General features: G+C 36.6%; 1 protein-coding gene across 1 annotated transcript in view; it reads right to left on the bottom strand.

The window, feature by feature from the left end:
- LOC310879848 (uncharacterized protein) overlaps nucleotides 1-13494 on the bottom strand; it is a 28705-nt gene extending 15211 nt beyond the window's left edge. The window contains exons 1-6 of the mRNA XM_083794786.1: nucleotides 13035-13494; nucleotides 9980-10086; nucleotides 3211-3259; nucleotides 2337-2392; nucleotides 1271-1377; nucleotides 47-202 (exon numbers count right to left, since the gene is read on the bottom strand). Of these exons, the coding sequence (XP_083650912.1) occupies nucleotides 123-202; nucleotides 1271-1377; nucleotides 2337-2392; nucleotides 3211-3259; nucleotides 9980-10086; nucleotides 13035-13040 (405 nt within the window). The 5' untranslated portion in view covers nucleotides 13041-13494 and the 3' untranslated portion in view covers nucleotides 47-122. The remainder of the gene's footprint in view (nucleotides 1-46; nucleotides 203-1270; nucleotides 1378-2336; nucleotides 2393-3210; nucleotides 3260-9979; nucleotides 10087-13034) is intronic.
- Between the last annotated feature and the right edge of the window lie 346 nt (nucleotides 13495-13840).

Genomic DNA, 13840 nt, shown 5'->3' with positions numbered 1-13840 from the left:
GTGAATAATTTCAAGAAAAGCACACATTAACTTCAATAACATATACCTCTACTGCCTATACTCTATGGCTTCCTCCCTCCTCAGTAAGTTTTGGGATCTTTCCTGTTGAATAGGGGCCATTGTCACAAGAATTCTGCATTAATATTCTCCCCATAAAGGCACAAGTGTTCTAACAGAGAGCTTGCAGCAGAATAACTCTTATCTGCAAAAAAGAACATCATTATGGGCACCAATAAGAAAGAAGTAGATGGAAGGATGTTGAAGAAAGAACAGAAAACCGCTGCAAGAAGATAAATTATTTACACAGAATTCCATCTAGAAGCACAAAAATCTTTTTTAAAGTCACATTCTTTTAAGCCATGATTTCAGAATAGAAACAAAGAGGTGCTGAAAGATAAATGATAGTCTTAAAACTACACACAGTGCACTTAGCAAAATAAGGGAAGAGTAAGGAATATGAACAGTATACAGAATGCTAAAAGTAACAAACAGGAAGACATATCTAAGCCATATTCATTGGCATTAGCTTTTTTTTTTTTTTTTAACAAATATACAATTGATCTTTTTTCATAAGCTTGTCACATTTAGTCCAAGCTCTATCTGGGGAGTTTGTTGTGTACATGCCAACTTTCATAAGTGAGACATGGTTATTAGGCTCTTAAATAAAATATGTGAAACTCAGAAAATGGTTGAGATCATTTGTGCATTTTAATTGAATTACGGGGAAAAAAAAGGTATTTTTATCACATCGCATCTTAATAGAGCCTCTGGATTAAATACTAATTAATTTGCCACCAAAATTTGCTGTTAATCAGTTGCATGTCAGGATACATTCTGAGTGACATTTAAATTATAAAGTATAGTGGGATTATCTCCACTCTTGCAAATTACCTCTTTATAAAAGTCAAAGTAAACATTATGCACTCACTAGAGATATCATTAGTCTCCTGTTTACTCTCTGTATGATTCTTTGGATTATAGGCTGTCTCAGTCTATAGATATAACACTTAGATCAATTTGGAAAAAAAGGAGTTGCATGTTTTAAGGCTGACCTTCAAAGATCCAGCCTCCAATGACCAACCTCATTAACCACTGTCTCATCAGGTTTATGTGCAGCTGACAATCTTTCTCTAAAGACTAAACTGAACCTCCCATAGAGCACTGAAAATGCTGACGACTCCATCATCAGTACATTGGCCCTGACTCATGCTCTGTAGTTTAAAAACTACAGGAAAGAGACATATGAGTAGAAGCTCGCTTTCTATCTTACCTTTGTACGAAAAATGTCGATCAACTAAAGAGTACAGCTGAAGGAAGATATAGGAAAACAAGGCAGACAAACGGATGGATGAAGCAATTAAATAATGGATGAAGTATCTGTAACAGTATCACAAATAGTTACTGTTGTTTTATATTAAAAAAAAGTAATGGAAAAATCATTCAACACATAAGCAAATCATTTTGTTGAAAGATGAAAAACTGGGACAGGAAAGGAGAGAATTAGTTCTAGCCTTCCTCATGTTTGAACAGCCTATTACTATTTTATAAAAATTATAATTGAAGTGTCAGCTCCTTTATGTAGTGTAAACTAAGGAAGGAGCCTGTATAATGGGACTCCGAATCATCAGACTGATACATATTTTTAAAGCCATTCAGTGAGACTCATTGTGTATCATATACATCACCATATCTGACAGACACATCCTACTAAAGCAGGACATCGGCAGAAGAGATGAAGAAGATCTTCAGAACAAAATTCTAAATTTGTTAAAGCACAGAATTAATAAAATAATAATTTCTTTTGAAATGGATAGGTTCCAGTGGTCTCAAATTTAGTCTAAAATCTAAATAAAAAAATTAGAAAAATCTTGAGAAATATCTCAAAACTTTGACTAATCCTGATTTTTTGACACAATGAAAAAGAAAACAATGGCAGAATATCTGTTCTCAATTACAGCTTTGGTCTCACAGTCACACTTTCCAATGATCTTGAACTTGGCCACTAATCTAAAACCTACAACTGACTAAGTATAGATTTAGGGGTATAGTCAAGTGCAATTCACAAGGGAAAGGACAGTGTCTCTAGAATAGAAGAAAAAAAAAAAGCAATACTGCCTGAGCATCCATGTACGTAAGAAACATTTTTTCATTTACCACTGCAACTGTTATTTATGTTAAACTGCTCCCAGATGGAGAAAAAATATCAAGTATGGAGGAAAGCATGTTGTATGCAGGGTCTTTTCCCTGTCTTTACCTAATTCAGGTAATCCTCACACAACCCACAGAGACCCAACCACTTGGATTTTGTGAAAAGGGTTCTTGTGGAGTAGACTCACCTTATTCCTTCTCTTTTGGCTCCACCATCATCGCTCAGCAGAAAGAAGTAATTGTCCTTATACACAGGTGGGAGAGTGAAATAGTTACCAAGGAAACGGGCTTAGTTTGACAGAGATTTGGAAACCCAAACCCAGCTGGAGATGGGAAATTTGAGTATCCTCCCCCAGAAAGCATTTGAAAACTAGATGCAATCTGGCAGCAATTAAAACCCAGTTAACTCTTACCCTTCTTCCCTTTGAAATCCATCTTTCATTTTATTTATCTGCTTTTTAAAACATTCTCTTCTTTGGCTAACCAGATTCCAACAGAACAGCAACAAACAATCTTGTGGGCCAACATCTAAAAAGGACACACAGATCTAACTTTTTCAGTTTATTAGGAAGATTAGTCCTTTGTATTCAGGTGAGGAGAGTCCATGTTGTGCCCCTAGGAACACGCGTGGGACTCTCACTTACATGAAATTCAATCAACATAAGTAAGACCAGATTTTCTCCTAAGGCTGGAACTCAGTCCAGAGTTCAGTACAGTACAGACATGCCATTGATTACTTGGAGAGGTGTTATAAAAAGGATTAAAGGCAGCAGGATAGATCCTGAGCTGGTGTAAATCAGTGGCAGTCCCATTGATTTACTCGTAGCCAGAGGACAGCTAGTCTAATTTACACAAGCTAAGGATTTCAGGCTGTTGCATTTGAAGATGCGGGTAGCAGAAAATGACACTGCACAGAGATATATCAGCAGAATGTAAATATAACAACAAAACAAGGATGGGGAGGAACTCTTTGAGGTGAAAAGTCCAAGACTAATGGCCTATAGCTAGACACAAGAATATCCACCACAGACAGTAAAGGTGCATTTGAAAAGATGGACTTACCAGAGAATCTTTTCCTTGGACAAACGAGTAACATCTCCAGATGCTTTCCCTGGAAAGTTAGATTTCAATCTGAGTATTGCCTTAACTTAAATTACTTACATTTAAAAGCGATGATAATTTTGTTTCACGTGTGATGTATTTGTTTTTACTAATCCATGACTACAATTTTACCTTTACAGAAGAACTGCAGAACTGCCCCCTGCCTTTTGCACTTACATGAAAAATATACACCAGAAAATTATGGAATTTTTCTTCAGTCAAGAATCTATGGATTCTTATCATAATGAGCTATGTGGAAGAGACTTAATGAAAATCCTCAGAAAAGTCATTGTTACAAATGAATAATGAGCACTTTTCACAGCTTAATAATTTTTTCCCCATACTTCAGAAAAAAACAGGTACTGCAGTGAGGGAAAAATGGAGCCTTAGCTTAAGTGCACAGAAACGTTCCCAGCTGAATTCATGAATAGTCTTTCCAAATCATCTTAAATGCCACAATTCTGCATTTCAGATACTAGATTTCATTTATAAGGGCTTCTAAGCTAAAACCTTCATGAAAACAAAAACCAAATTACTATCATGGCAAAGTGAATTAAATTTAATTATTTTAACAGCTGCAATTGTGTCAAAAATGAACTCTAGCTAAGCCTTCAGGGATTTTGGTAACATATTAACAAAGTTGTTGAAAATGAAGGTTGTTAGTAACCTAAGTTCACTGAGGGATGAGTTTTCCATTTTCCATCTCACTGGGATGCTCAAGCTTTGTGCAGGGCAAGCTCATCCTCTCACACAGCCCTGACCAACCCTCACCATCGCAGGGGGACAACAGGCACAGTCTGGCCTGAGCTGACATGGGCAGACTTCGCTGGCTGATTATGCTCAAAGGTCCAAACAAAGACCTTCCCAACGGCCAGATACAGCACCACATGCTCTCTCTGCCACCAAGACCTACCACACGCAATGTACTCATCCCCGTTTCTTTAGAGAGCTATTTCAACTGGAATATGTTCTGTGGAGTTGCCCTGCTGTAGCAGTGAGAAATCTTTCTCCTTGAAAAAAAAAGATCACACCAAATCTGAATCTTCTTTGATGCATAGTTTAACCCATCTGGGAAGCTTTGGTGGAAGCTTCCCCGCCCCCCCCCCTTCCCTCTGTGAGTTCTGCTAGAAGTCCAAACACTCTAGCTCTGACTAAATGCTTATCTAGACTCTAGTTATCTAAGATACATAAATTTCCTCTTTATGAGTACAGGGTTTGGAAAGAATATTAATCAGTTAATTAATTGACTGTTGCCCAAGTCTGTGACTATTTGAAAAGGATATGCATGCAAAACTAGACATTCTCTATGAAGAACTTATACGGGGAATCATGAACCAATACAAGTGATTCGCTTGCTTGTCTTGCCAACATAATTGCAATCATAATAGCTTTTCTGGGTGAATAAAGAATCTTATTTGATAAGTTCTAGTAGACCTTTCATTTCAATTTGAAAAAATTTATCATATATTCTTGAATTAAATTTCCAATGCCCCCTCATATTTTAAAGTGAAGCAAGCACTGATCAGTTATATGTGTCAAAACAGAAAATTATGATAGTGCAAATCAAAGAGAATGATAAAACAGACATTTGGAGTAAGTATTCAAAATTATACATTGGATTGAAACTTTTACAAGGGCTATATTGCTCTTGTATCTACGTACTGTGTTTATATATATATACACATGGTATTTTTCTACTATTTCTTCCCTAGTATTCTATAGGATGGTCTGAGTAGCCAGCAACGCCACAAACATTACTTAAGAACCTGATAAAGCCAAGTATCAAGCAGAGTACGGCTGTGATGAAACTCTTATTTAGACTGTTCAGCAGTCAGTAAAGATGGGGTTGCAGGCAGAAGAACTGATCTGCACTCCCAGTGCCCATCTGCCCATTAGCTCCTCATCCACACAGTGCTGGTGGATTCCAGGAATGGGAAGAAGGAACCTACAATATGGAGACCAGGAGCTATACTGGCATATTCAGTAGCAAAGCCTAGACTATGGCTTGATCTTCTACTTGATCTTCCTCTGTTTAATTATTGGCTTAAATTATTTCCTTTCTTGACAGTTATTAGTCTGAGTCAAATAAGTAGTTAAGATTTTTTTCATATCTCTGTAAAGCTATCTATTCATACATATTCTTATATAATTAATAGGTTCCTACAGGCTGGCTTGATAAGTATAGAAGCCGTTTTCTTTCTTTTTTTTTTTTCCTCTCCTCAGCCACCCCAAAAGCGTGGCTTATCTTTTTCCTAGTCAAATTTAGAATATAGTCTGTGGGCTTTGCTAGCAGGAAGGGAATTTTAAAAGGGTTAACTCAACAACTGGAAAAGAGGACTGGAAAAATAAGGACAATATTAAAATAAAAAGGTTTCTGTAGAAGACTACACACAGAATATTGTACTTCGTTAGACTGAAGCCAGCTTTCATATATAGTCTAGTAAGTGAATCCCATAGAAATAATATACTTGGCCCTGTTCCTAAATGGCAGGGCAATAGCCAACCTATTCCTATGTTTAGCTCTGCATAACTTTCACAGAAGTCATTGTTCCTGGTTAGCCATTTCTCTCCCTTGGCGACATTTTTTGAATGAAATGAAAAACTGCAAAGAATTTGGTTTCTGATTGACCCAAAATGGTTTTATTCTTCTCCCTGAAAACCAGTAAAGAGGTCTAGTCACAGTGCTATAGAAAGTCTTCTATGAGATGTCAACAGACAGCTTTCCATGTATGGCACAAACTGGGACTTGTTAAACAACCAGGGTAACACTTCCATTTTATCTCAAACTAATAAGCGTTTCACTCTCCTTATTTAGCCATGTTTTCTGACAAGAGTATAATTTGAAGCTGCAATCTGAGCTATAATTTGATACATCAACTGTAAATTTTCTTGTTTTTCCCTAAGTCAGACGGTTAATACTATTTACAGTAATGTCATTGTCTGGCATCGATATGCAGTAATATAACACCATGTCACGTAGTTTGACACATTTTAAATTAAAACTGAGTAGATAGTCCTTTCCCATACCAAGTTCCACTATCGTTAATCAGCCGCATATTGTTCCTGAAATTTAATTGTTTTAAAAACTGTGATGTTAATTCAGAGACTTACAGGTGGAGATTGCCAGCTGGCAAACACTAGATGAGAAATGACATTGACCTTCAAGCATGTGTATCTGCTTCAGCCCTCTGGGAGATCACCTTTTTCAGATGGAAAACTAAAAATCCCACTCTTTACTGGGAATGGCTACAAAAATCATACTAAAATGCTTCACTTTAATATGGCTTCACCTGCTCTGCAGAAGTGAGGAAGAGTTCACAACTATATAGGCCCACCATGAAGAACCCTATTAACCTTCCACCTGCCCAAGCCAGCCTTCCTAGCAACCTTACATGAAATACCAGAGCTGCTGCCATACATAGATGCACTTCTTGGTATGGTCTAGCTGATGAAGGATGGGATACTGCTGGGTTCATTTCTATGAGCTACATTTCTCAACTGTAGATTCTTCTGGGAGAACTGGAAGGATCTCTGTGTCCCCAGTAATGTATCTTGGGCTGCTTCTAACCTTTTTCTGAAAGACACAAGAAGCCTGTGCAAGGAAGTCTCTTCTGCAAAATCACAGTGACCAGAAATAACAGCTTATATCCACCAAAACCAAGAATTATGGCAGCTGGTCTGGTTCAGGCACCATTACGAAAAGATCAAATATACTCTTCACATTTCAATATGATCCTGATACTAGGTTACAAAATAAGACTTCTGTGGTTGTTGCCTAAAGCTAGACTAAGATGCTTTATGCTACCTTTTGTCTGAACAGACTGTGGTATTGCTTCTTCCCTTAGAAAATCTGACACTTTCTGACTGCGGGACCTTAATAAATAGAAACAGACAATTGCTGACCTAGATGACAAGATTAACATTGCTAATCTCTTATGTATTGGCAGAAGTTTTGGAATTAGAAGAGGAATCTCATCTCAAATCAACTGCTGACCATTAAGATTTTCAAAAACTAAAAGTTCTAGTGTACAAACTTACCGAGAAGCCATGAGAACCAGTATTTCATACTTAATTTGAGGTCCAGAGATAGAGACAAAATAATCATTACTATTTGATCCAGTTTTCTGACAGGGACTAGCATAGATAGGACTTGACTAGCATCCAAGCATAAGATAGATATCAAACCCAGATCAAGTAAAAACTACTATACAATTAAAAGTTTAATAAAAATCTATTAAGACCTAAAATTATACACTGCTACAGTCAAACAGGAAAGACCCTCACATAAAGAAACAGGGTCAATTCATTTATTCAAGTTGGAAATGTGCCTACCATTGCAGTATTGAGAGGGAAATAATTTGTACTCAGGCAATAGCTTCTGGAATTTACCAGCATTCTGTAGCAAGCAACTAATTTTCAGGTTTCCATTCAGTCCCATTTGTTATACAGTCTTAAGAAAAATATTAATCTTTGGTTAAAATATTTGTTATTATATCACATATCATGTCGGAAGTTTAACATTCTTGAACCAGAGAGAAGAAATTAGAAACATCTTGAGGAGAGCATTCTTGTTATCGATCATGTCATCTTGAACATGTTTAGAAGCTTGCTGCTGGCGCCAGGAATGGATGTTTTATTCAAAAGAATGTATTTAAAGAAAATGACAGCACTTTTCAATTCAACTTTTCTAAAACAAGAAATCCTTCAAGTCTTCCAAGCCATGTGGATTTCAACATTCCAGTGATTAAGACTATTTTCAATTATACATGCTTTTTCCATTATTTTTTCATAGCTTTAGGGTAGATTTTCAACACTTGAAATGAAGAATTAAGACACGCAAATCACTCATGACTATTAATGGAAATTGCACAGACGGTGGAAGAACTGGTACAGAACAAGAAAAACCAACACAAACCATCAAAAACTTGAGCAAAACCTGTCATGAACTTTGCAGAATGGATAGATCTTTCCTGTTGTTTCTCATCTTGCCAAACTGCATGCTTCCAACTTCTAGTTAAGGAAGAGAAAATGTCAAACAGCCATAAGAAGATTGGAGATGGTGAGATGACCAAAGTTTCATGTACCCAGGATTTTCAGAAAGCTCTCTTCTGGACTAGATAAACACAAAGATGGATGACCTGTGTAGTTTACACACAATGGAGCTTCTGGGTAAACAGTGGTGGGCTCTCCACTTGTAAGAGGGGACAGATAATGCTGTTTCCATGTTTATCACTGTTGTCATTTGAAAAAAAGTACAATTAAAATAAGATGGAATATACAACACACTTATCTATTGTAAATTGTATGTATTGTAATTTAAAAGTCACTTCATTACACTCCTCTGTTGCCTCAGCAATCTCCTTGTCTCCAGGAAGTAATCTAATTTCATCAATATAACTTCAGAAACAATATAACTAAAACATTCATTAAACCAAACAGATTTCAGCCTTACATTTGTTGATTTTAAGGCTGAGAAGAAAGAGGCCATCGTCCTCCCCCCGCCCCCAAATTACAGCTGTAGATAGATTCCAAGAATAGAAAGGCTTGTGAAGGCTTATGCAGAACGGTCAAAGTAAGCCCAAAACTCACTGCCATACTTCCTCCCCCCAACTCATTTATTTTTAAGTACAACCAATGATGTTTGATGTTGTTGCACCAGTTGTTTTCTCACAGCATTATAAATGGACTTTGAGGAACGCTAACTATGTTTTCGTGGGTAGCAAACATGGAATTCAGGGTCATCTCTCATGCAATGAGCATCTAATCCAGATATTTTGAATTATGATATAGCATTGTGAATCTCTTACTCTTCACATAAATGCTTGTTTGTAATACACACTTTCAACAATAGCACATTATTTTTAAATAATTTTGGTTTTGCCCTCAAGCATGTGTGTACAGCTTGAAAAGTTACAAGCCGTTTTTGTGACCCAAATGATTCTACTTTTGTATATATTCAGCTAACAAAATATAAAGTACAATTATTTGGTTTAAGCTGAAGAAATGTATTGTTAAGTACTACACAAACATCATTCTTCATTATACTGTCAGAATTTCCTTGAAATGAATTTCATCACAGTACGATTTGAACCATCCAGCAGAATAATATTAAAGCAATAAACTATGTGAAAGTATACATTATGGTACACTTGATAGATAAGTTGGACAACCTGAGAAGTTTTTGCCATGTTCGCCATTTAGTATCACAATAACTAACTGCAACTTGTAACATTAGCTATTCTGCTGTTTTATCGTTTTTATGGCTCACTGGAAAAATAAAGCTGTCTGCTGTCATTTCAGATGTTTCTGGGTGGTTGTTACATAGATGAAGACTAAAATATGTATCTTTTATATATACATAATACCATCATTTTTACAACGCAGAGACTTTTTAAATTAAATGACGATTCTTGCTCAAGAGCTAGTTTCTGAATCAAAGCTGGAACAGCAAAATGAATGGTGAACAAATGGAAAGTCTGCAGCTAGAAGTTATGACTCATATTTTCTTTAAAAACGGATGCATATGTTTCATGATTTACTTCTCTGAAGTTTTCTGTTCTCTGGAATTTCCTTAATTTTTGTACTGTTTCTTATTGGCATATTTTATTCATCTTCAACCACAAAAATACAGTATTTGAAAACCATATGAGAACTGTGTACTTTGCAACACACCTTTATGGACAAAAAAGTATTTCAAAAATACTGCCACTTGCATCTTAAAACACATTACTTTGCTTGCACGTTGGGATTCCCACTTTCCACTGGGAGAAAATGAGCAACTCCTTTCTCTACCAAGGTATCCAGCTTCTTAGCCACTCTTCCATGGGAAACACAGACCTGGAAAGATCAGGGGAGCAAGCAGCTGGAACACTGATTGTTTCAGGAATGACTTGGGGAAGTGCAGAACAGTTTCTGACTTCAGAAAATTAAATTTATCTTACAGCTATAAAAGGTGAATTTAAGACAGGTGTCAAAGACAACAGCACTGCTCACCAAGAATGAGAAGATTTAGTTAACTTGGGTCATATGAGAAAAAAAGAACTAACAACAACAACAACGAAAAACAACTTTAAAGCAGTCTGTTTTCATACAAGGTGTTTCTAAAAAGCTGACCAGTGTTTACTTGGCACTGTTTCTTGGCTTATAAAGATATTTACAGGAATCACAAATAATTTATGGCTGTAAGTACAGGGAACTCACTAATGTAAGAGTTCACCTACCTTGCTAGAACTGTAAATGTTTACAAGAACTGGAAAGAAGACATCTGCTAAGCCTAACACATTGATAGTTCAGTGGAACAGTTTAAAAATTTATACTTACTGGAATTTTTAGTTGATGTTCTTAGTATGTTCTTTACTGGGTTGATTTGTGCTCTTATTTGAGAATTAGGAATATATATATCTTATGACATAAGGTCTACTGTCTAAGAAAAGTCTTGATAATCACTAAAAAGGAATCTAGATAATATCTTAGCACACACATCTGCTCTTTCCCTTGACACCTCTTGGAATAAGGCTGGCAAAGGAGGTAACTGAAGCAGTCTCATGTCTTTGTAACTCTTCTGGAGCATAAGCTACAGTTACACTGCAAGTGAACTCTCATTGCATCATATAGTCTCAAAATGAACAGTAATCTCTATTTTTACTTAGGAGAAAACAGACTGTGTATCTCATCTGTTCAGCTATATTTTATTCCCAGCTGCTTTTTATGTTCTTGTTTCAGACAAAAAGATATTGGAATCTTTCAAGTGCCTCAGAGAGCCCATTTTGTCAACTCCTCTGAAAAGGCGGCTTTCAAAACCTGTGCACTAAAGGGCTAACCTGCATTATGGAGGACACACAACAGCTCTTAGGTCTGTGCACTAGCTTCATATTGACATCTTTTTTTAAAAATAAAAATAATATATATATATATATATATAAAAATCATAGTTCGTACCTACAAATATCTGAGCATATGACAACATGCAAATTGCAACAAAACACACAGGAGCAGAGCTGGGCTGACCTCAAACGAGATGAGCCAACAGTAACTTAGAAGTATACCTAAAGCAAGTTGTCAGCTCATATAAGACAGCCAGTAATAATCTGTTTTGGCATGGGTTTATAAAAGCAGTCTATTATGTCAGAGGTCTTTGAAAAAGTGCAGATTGCCACCTTCTCAAAATTTTCCTTTACTATGACAAAAACGTCACTACAGGCTATTTTCAATGTCATAATTCTATAATATCACAGAGAATCACAGAATTGTAGGGGTTGGAAGGGACCTCGAAAGATCATCAGGTCCAACCCCCCTGCCAAAGCAGGCTCCTTAGAGCAGGCTGCCCAGGTAGGTGTCCAGACGGGCCTTGAATATCTCCAGAGAAGGAGACTCCACAACCTCCCTGGGCAGCCTGTTCCAGTGCTCCGTCACGCTCACCGTGAAGAAGTTCTTTCTCATGTTGGTGCAGAACTTTCTGTGCACCATCTTGTGGCCATTACCCCTTGTCCTGTCGCCACAAACCACTGAAAAGAGGTTGGCCAAACCCCTCTGTCTCCCACACCTCAGGTATTTATACACATTGATGAGATCCCCTCTCAGTCTTCTTTTCTCCAGGCTGAACAGACCCAGGTCTCTCAGCCTTTCTTCATAGGGAAGATGCTCCAGGCCCCATATCATCTTTGTGGCCCTCTGCTGGACTCTTTCCAGGAGAAAAATATGCACCATCTAAAGGCCCCTCCTATTATTTATTCTGGATTTTAAGATTAAATCTACAAGAACAGATTAAAAAAATCCACCACCACCACCAACAAACATTCAGATGCCAGAAAACCAACTGCATTTTGTAGATCAGCCCCCATTCAGGATTAAAGCAAACAAGTTTTGAGCTCCTAGCCGGTATTTTTAATTGGATTTTAGAAATCTTCATTTGGATGCCTAAGAAGGAGCTAAAAATTATGCAGTTCCAGTTACCCAAATATCCAGTTTAAGGCCCCCTTTGTAAGTGTCTGTTTAAATATGATATATGACTCAAAATTGAGCTCTTTGGGAAGAGCTGAAAAAAACTCTTCCCAATTTCTGCCCTCTCTACCATAAAATAATACTCTACCACACCACTAGTAATTGAGAATTATCTACCTTTTCTTTATATGAGCACATCCATAGTAAACGCTATTGTACCCTGACACAGTGGAACTGAGTTTTCCCAGCTAGAAGAGATATGTTTATATGCTGTGCCACAGAATCATGATGCACCTAAACAATACTGTGAAACATTTACCTTTAAAGTAGTTTTACAGATCAGCTTTAAAAAGGTGTTCTTGTTCTTATTTTGTCAAAGTATTTCTGTCTTCAGTCAGCCTTACTCAGAGGCTACAATAAATATACTACTTCTAGTATGCAAAGTTATATCTAGGAACCTCCAACCAAAGCTGAACAGCACTTCTGAGGGGAAAGGGACAGTATAAAATAAAAGGATTCGAACTATTCAAGATTCAAACTATCCACTTTAAGGTGGATGAATTTCTGTATAATTAGTGTTACATGGGGTAAACAATTATTACTTATGAACACTAACAGAAGCAGGATGCACAGAAGCTAGTTAATTGTCAGCCTAGCAGTCAGGAACCAAACCAAGCTTAGGAACATTGAGTACCAGCAGAATAAAACAGAAAACAAATCGTGTTTTTCATATTACTGAAAAAGCTGCTTTCCATCAACAAAAGCTCTCTTATTTAAAAAAAAAAAAAGTTTATTCCTAAATGAAATAAAGATTCTTAGCACCTCTCATGTGCAAAAACACTTACTTTCATTCAGTTCTGGAGTACCATAACAGGTGGGGTCCCAGTAGACACACAGGCATGTTATGATCATTGGCAATTATTTAACCTTATGCTAATAAACGATCTTATGCAGTAAGGTATAATTATTCCTGTTGCACAAGTTCATGATGATAGCTTACAAGTATTTCAGATAAAAAAAAAACTGAAAAAAATCATATTTTGAGGAACACCAGGAAGGAATGGGATCATGTAACATCTAAGCAAGAGAATTCTGAGCTTGTTTTAAAATCAGAATGTTGTCATTTTTGCTTAGTTCAGAATAGTCTCTGGATAAGCCACATAGAACTTTTTTTAATACCTTAACAAGGAAACATCATTCTATGTAAGTATGTAACAAGCACATTCAGACAAAATAAGGCAGTTATTTTAAAAATAAACCAGCTACCAATCAGATGCAAGCAGTTAACTTGGCTTTCTGTGTTCATTTACTTACAGCTCTTCACGTCTTTATTTAATATTAACCATACAGCTGCTGACTCCCAAATAAGTTCAAGCTGACTGTGCCAGGTGATAGTGGTTTCAGGTCTGCTTACTTTGACTTGGCTGTTATATTCAAGCACACACCTGGTTGGAGGTAAGTAATTTGTTTAACATGATTCAAGCTTTATCAAACATTTCAGATTTTTATTTCCTATAGGTCTTTTCTCAAATAAATATTTATGGCTTTCTGAATAGCTGAGTGTCAGTGCTTATAAATATGTGGTCTCATTGCTCATACATTTTTGTACATTTTGGTTATTACTTTTGTTGTCAACCATTTAAGGTGAGCT

Source organism: Anser anser (genome assembly GCF_964211835.1).
Source record: "Anser anser genome assembly, chromosome: 11".
NCBI classification, from domain to species: domain Eukaryota; kingdom Metazoa; phylum Chordata; class Aves; order Anseriformes; family Anatidae; genus Anser; species Anser anser.
The sequence above is the reverse complement of the archived record's forward strand: the minus strand, read 5'-3'. Positions and strand labels throughout refer to the sequence as shown.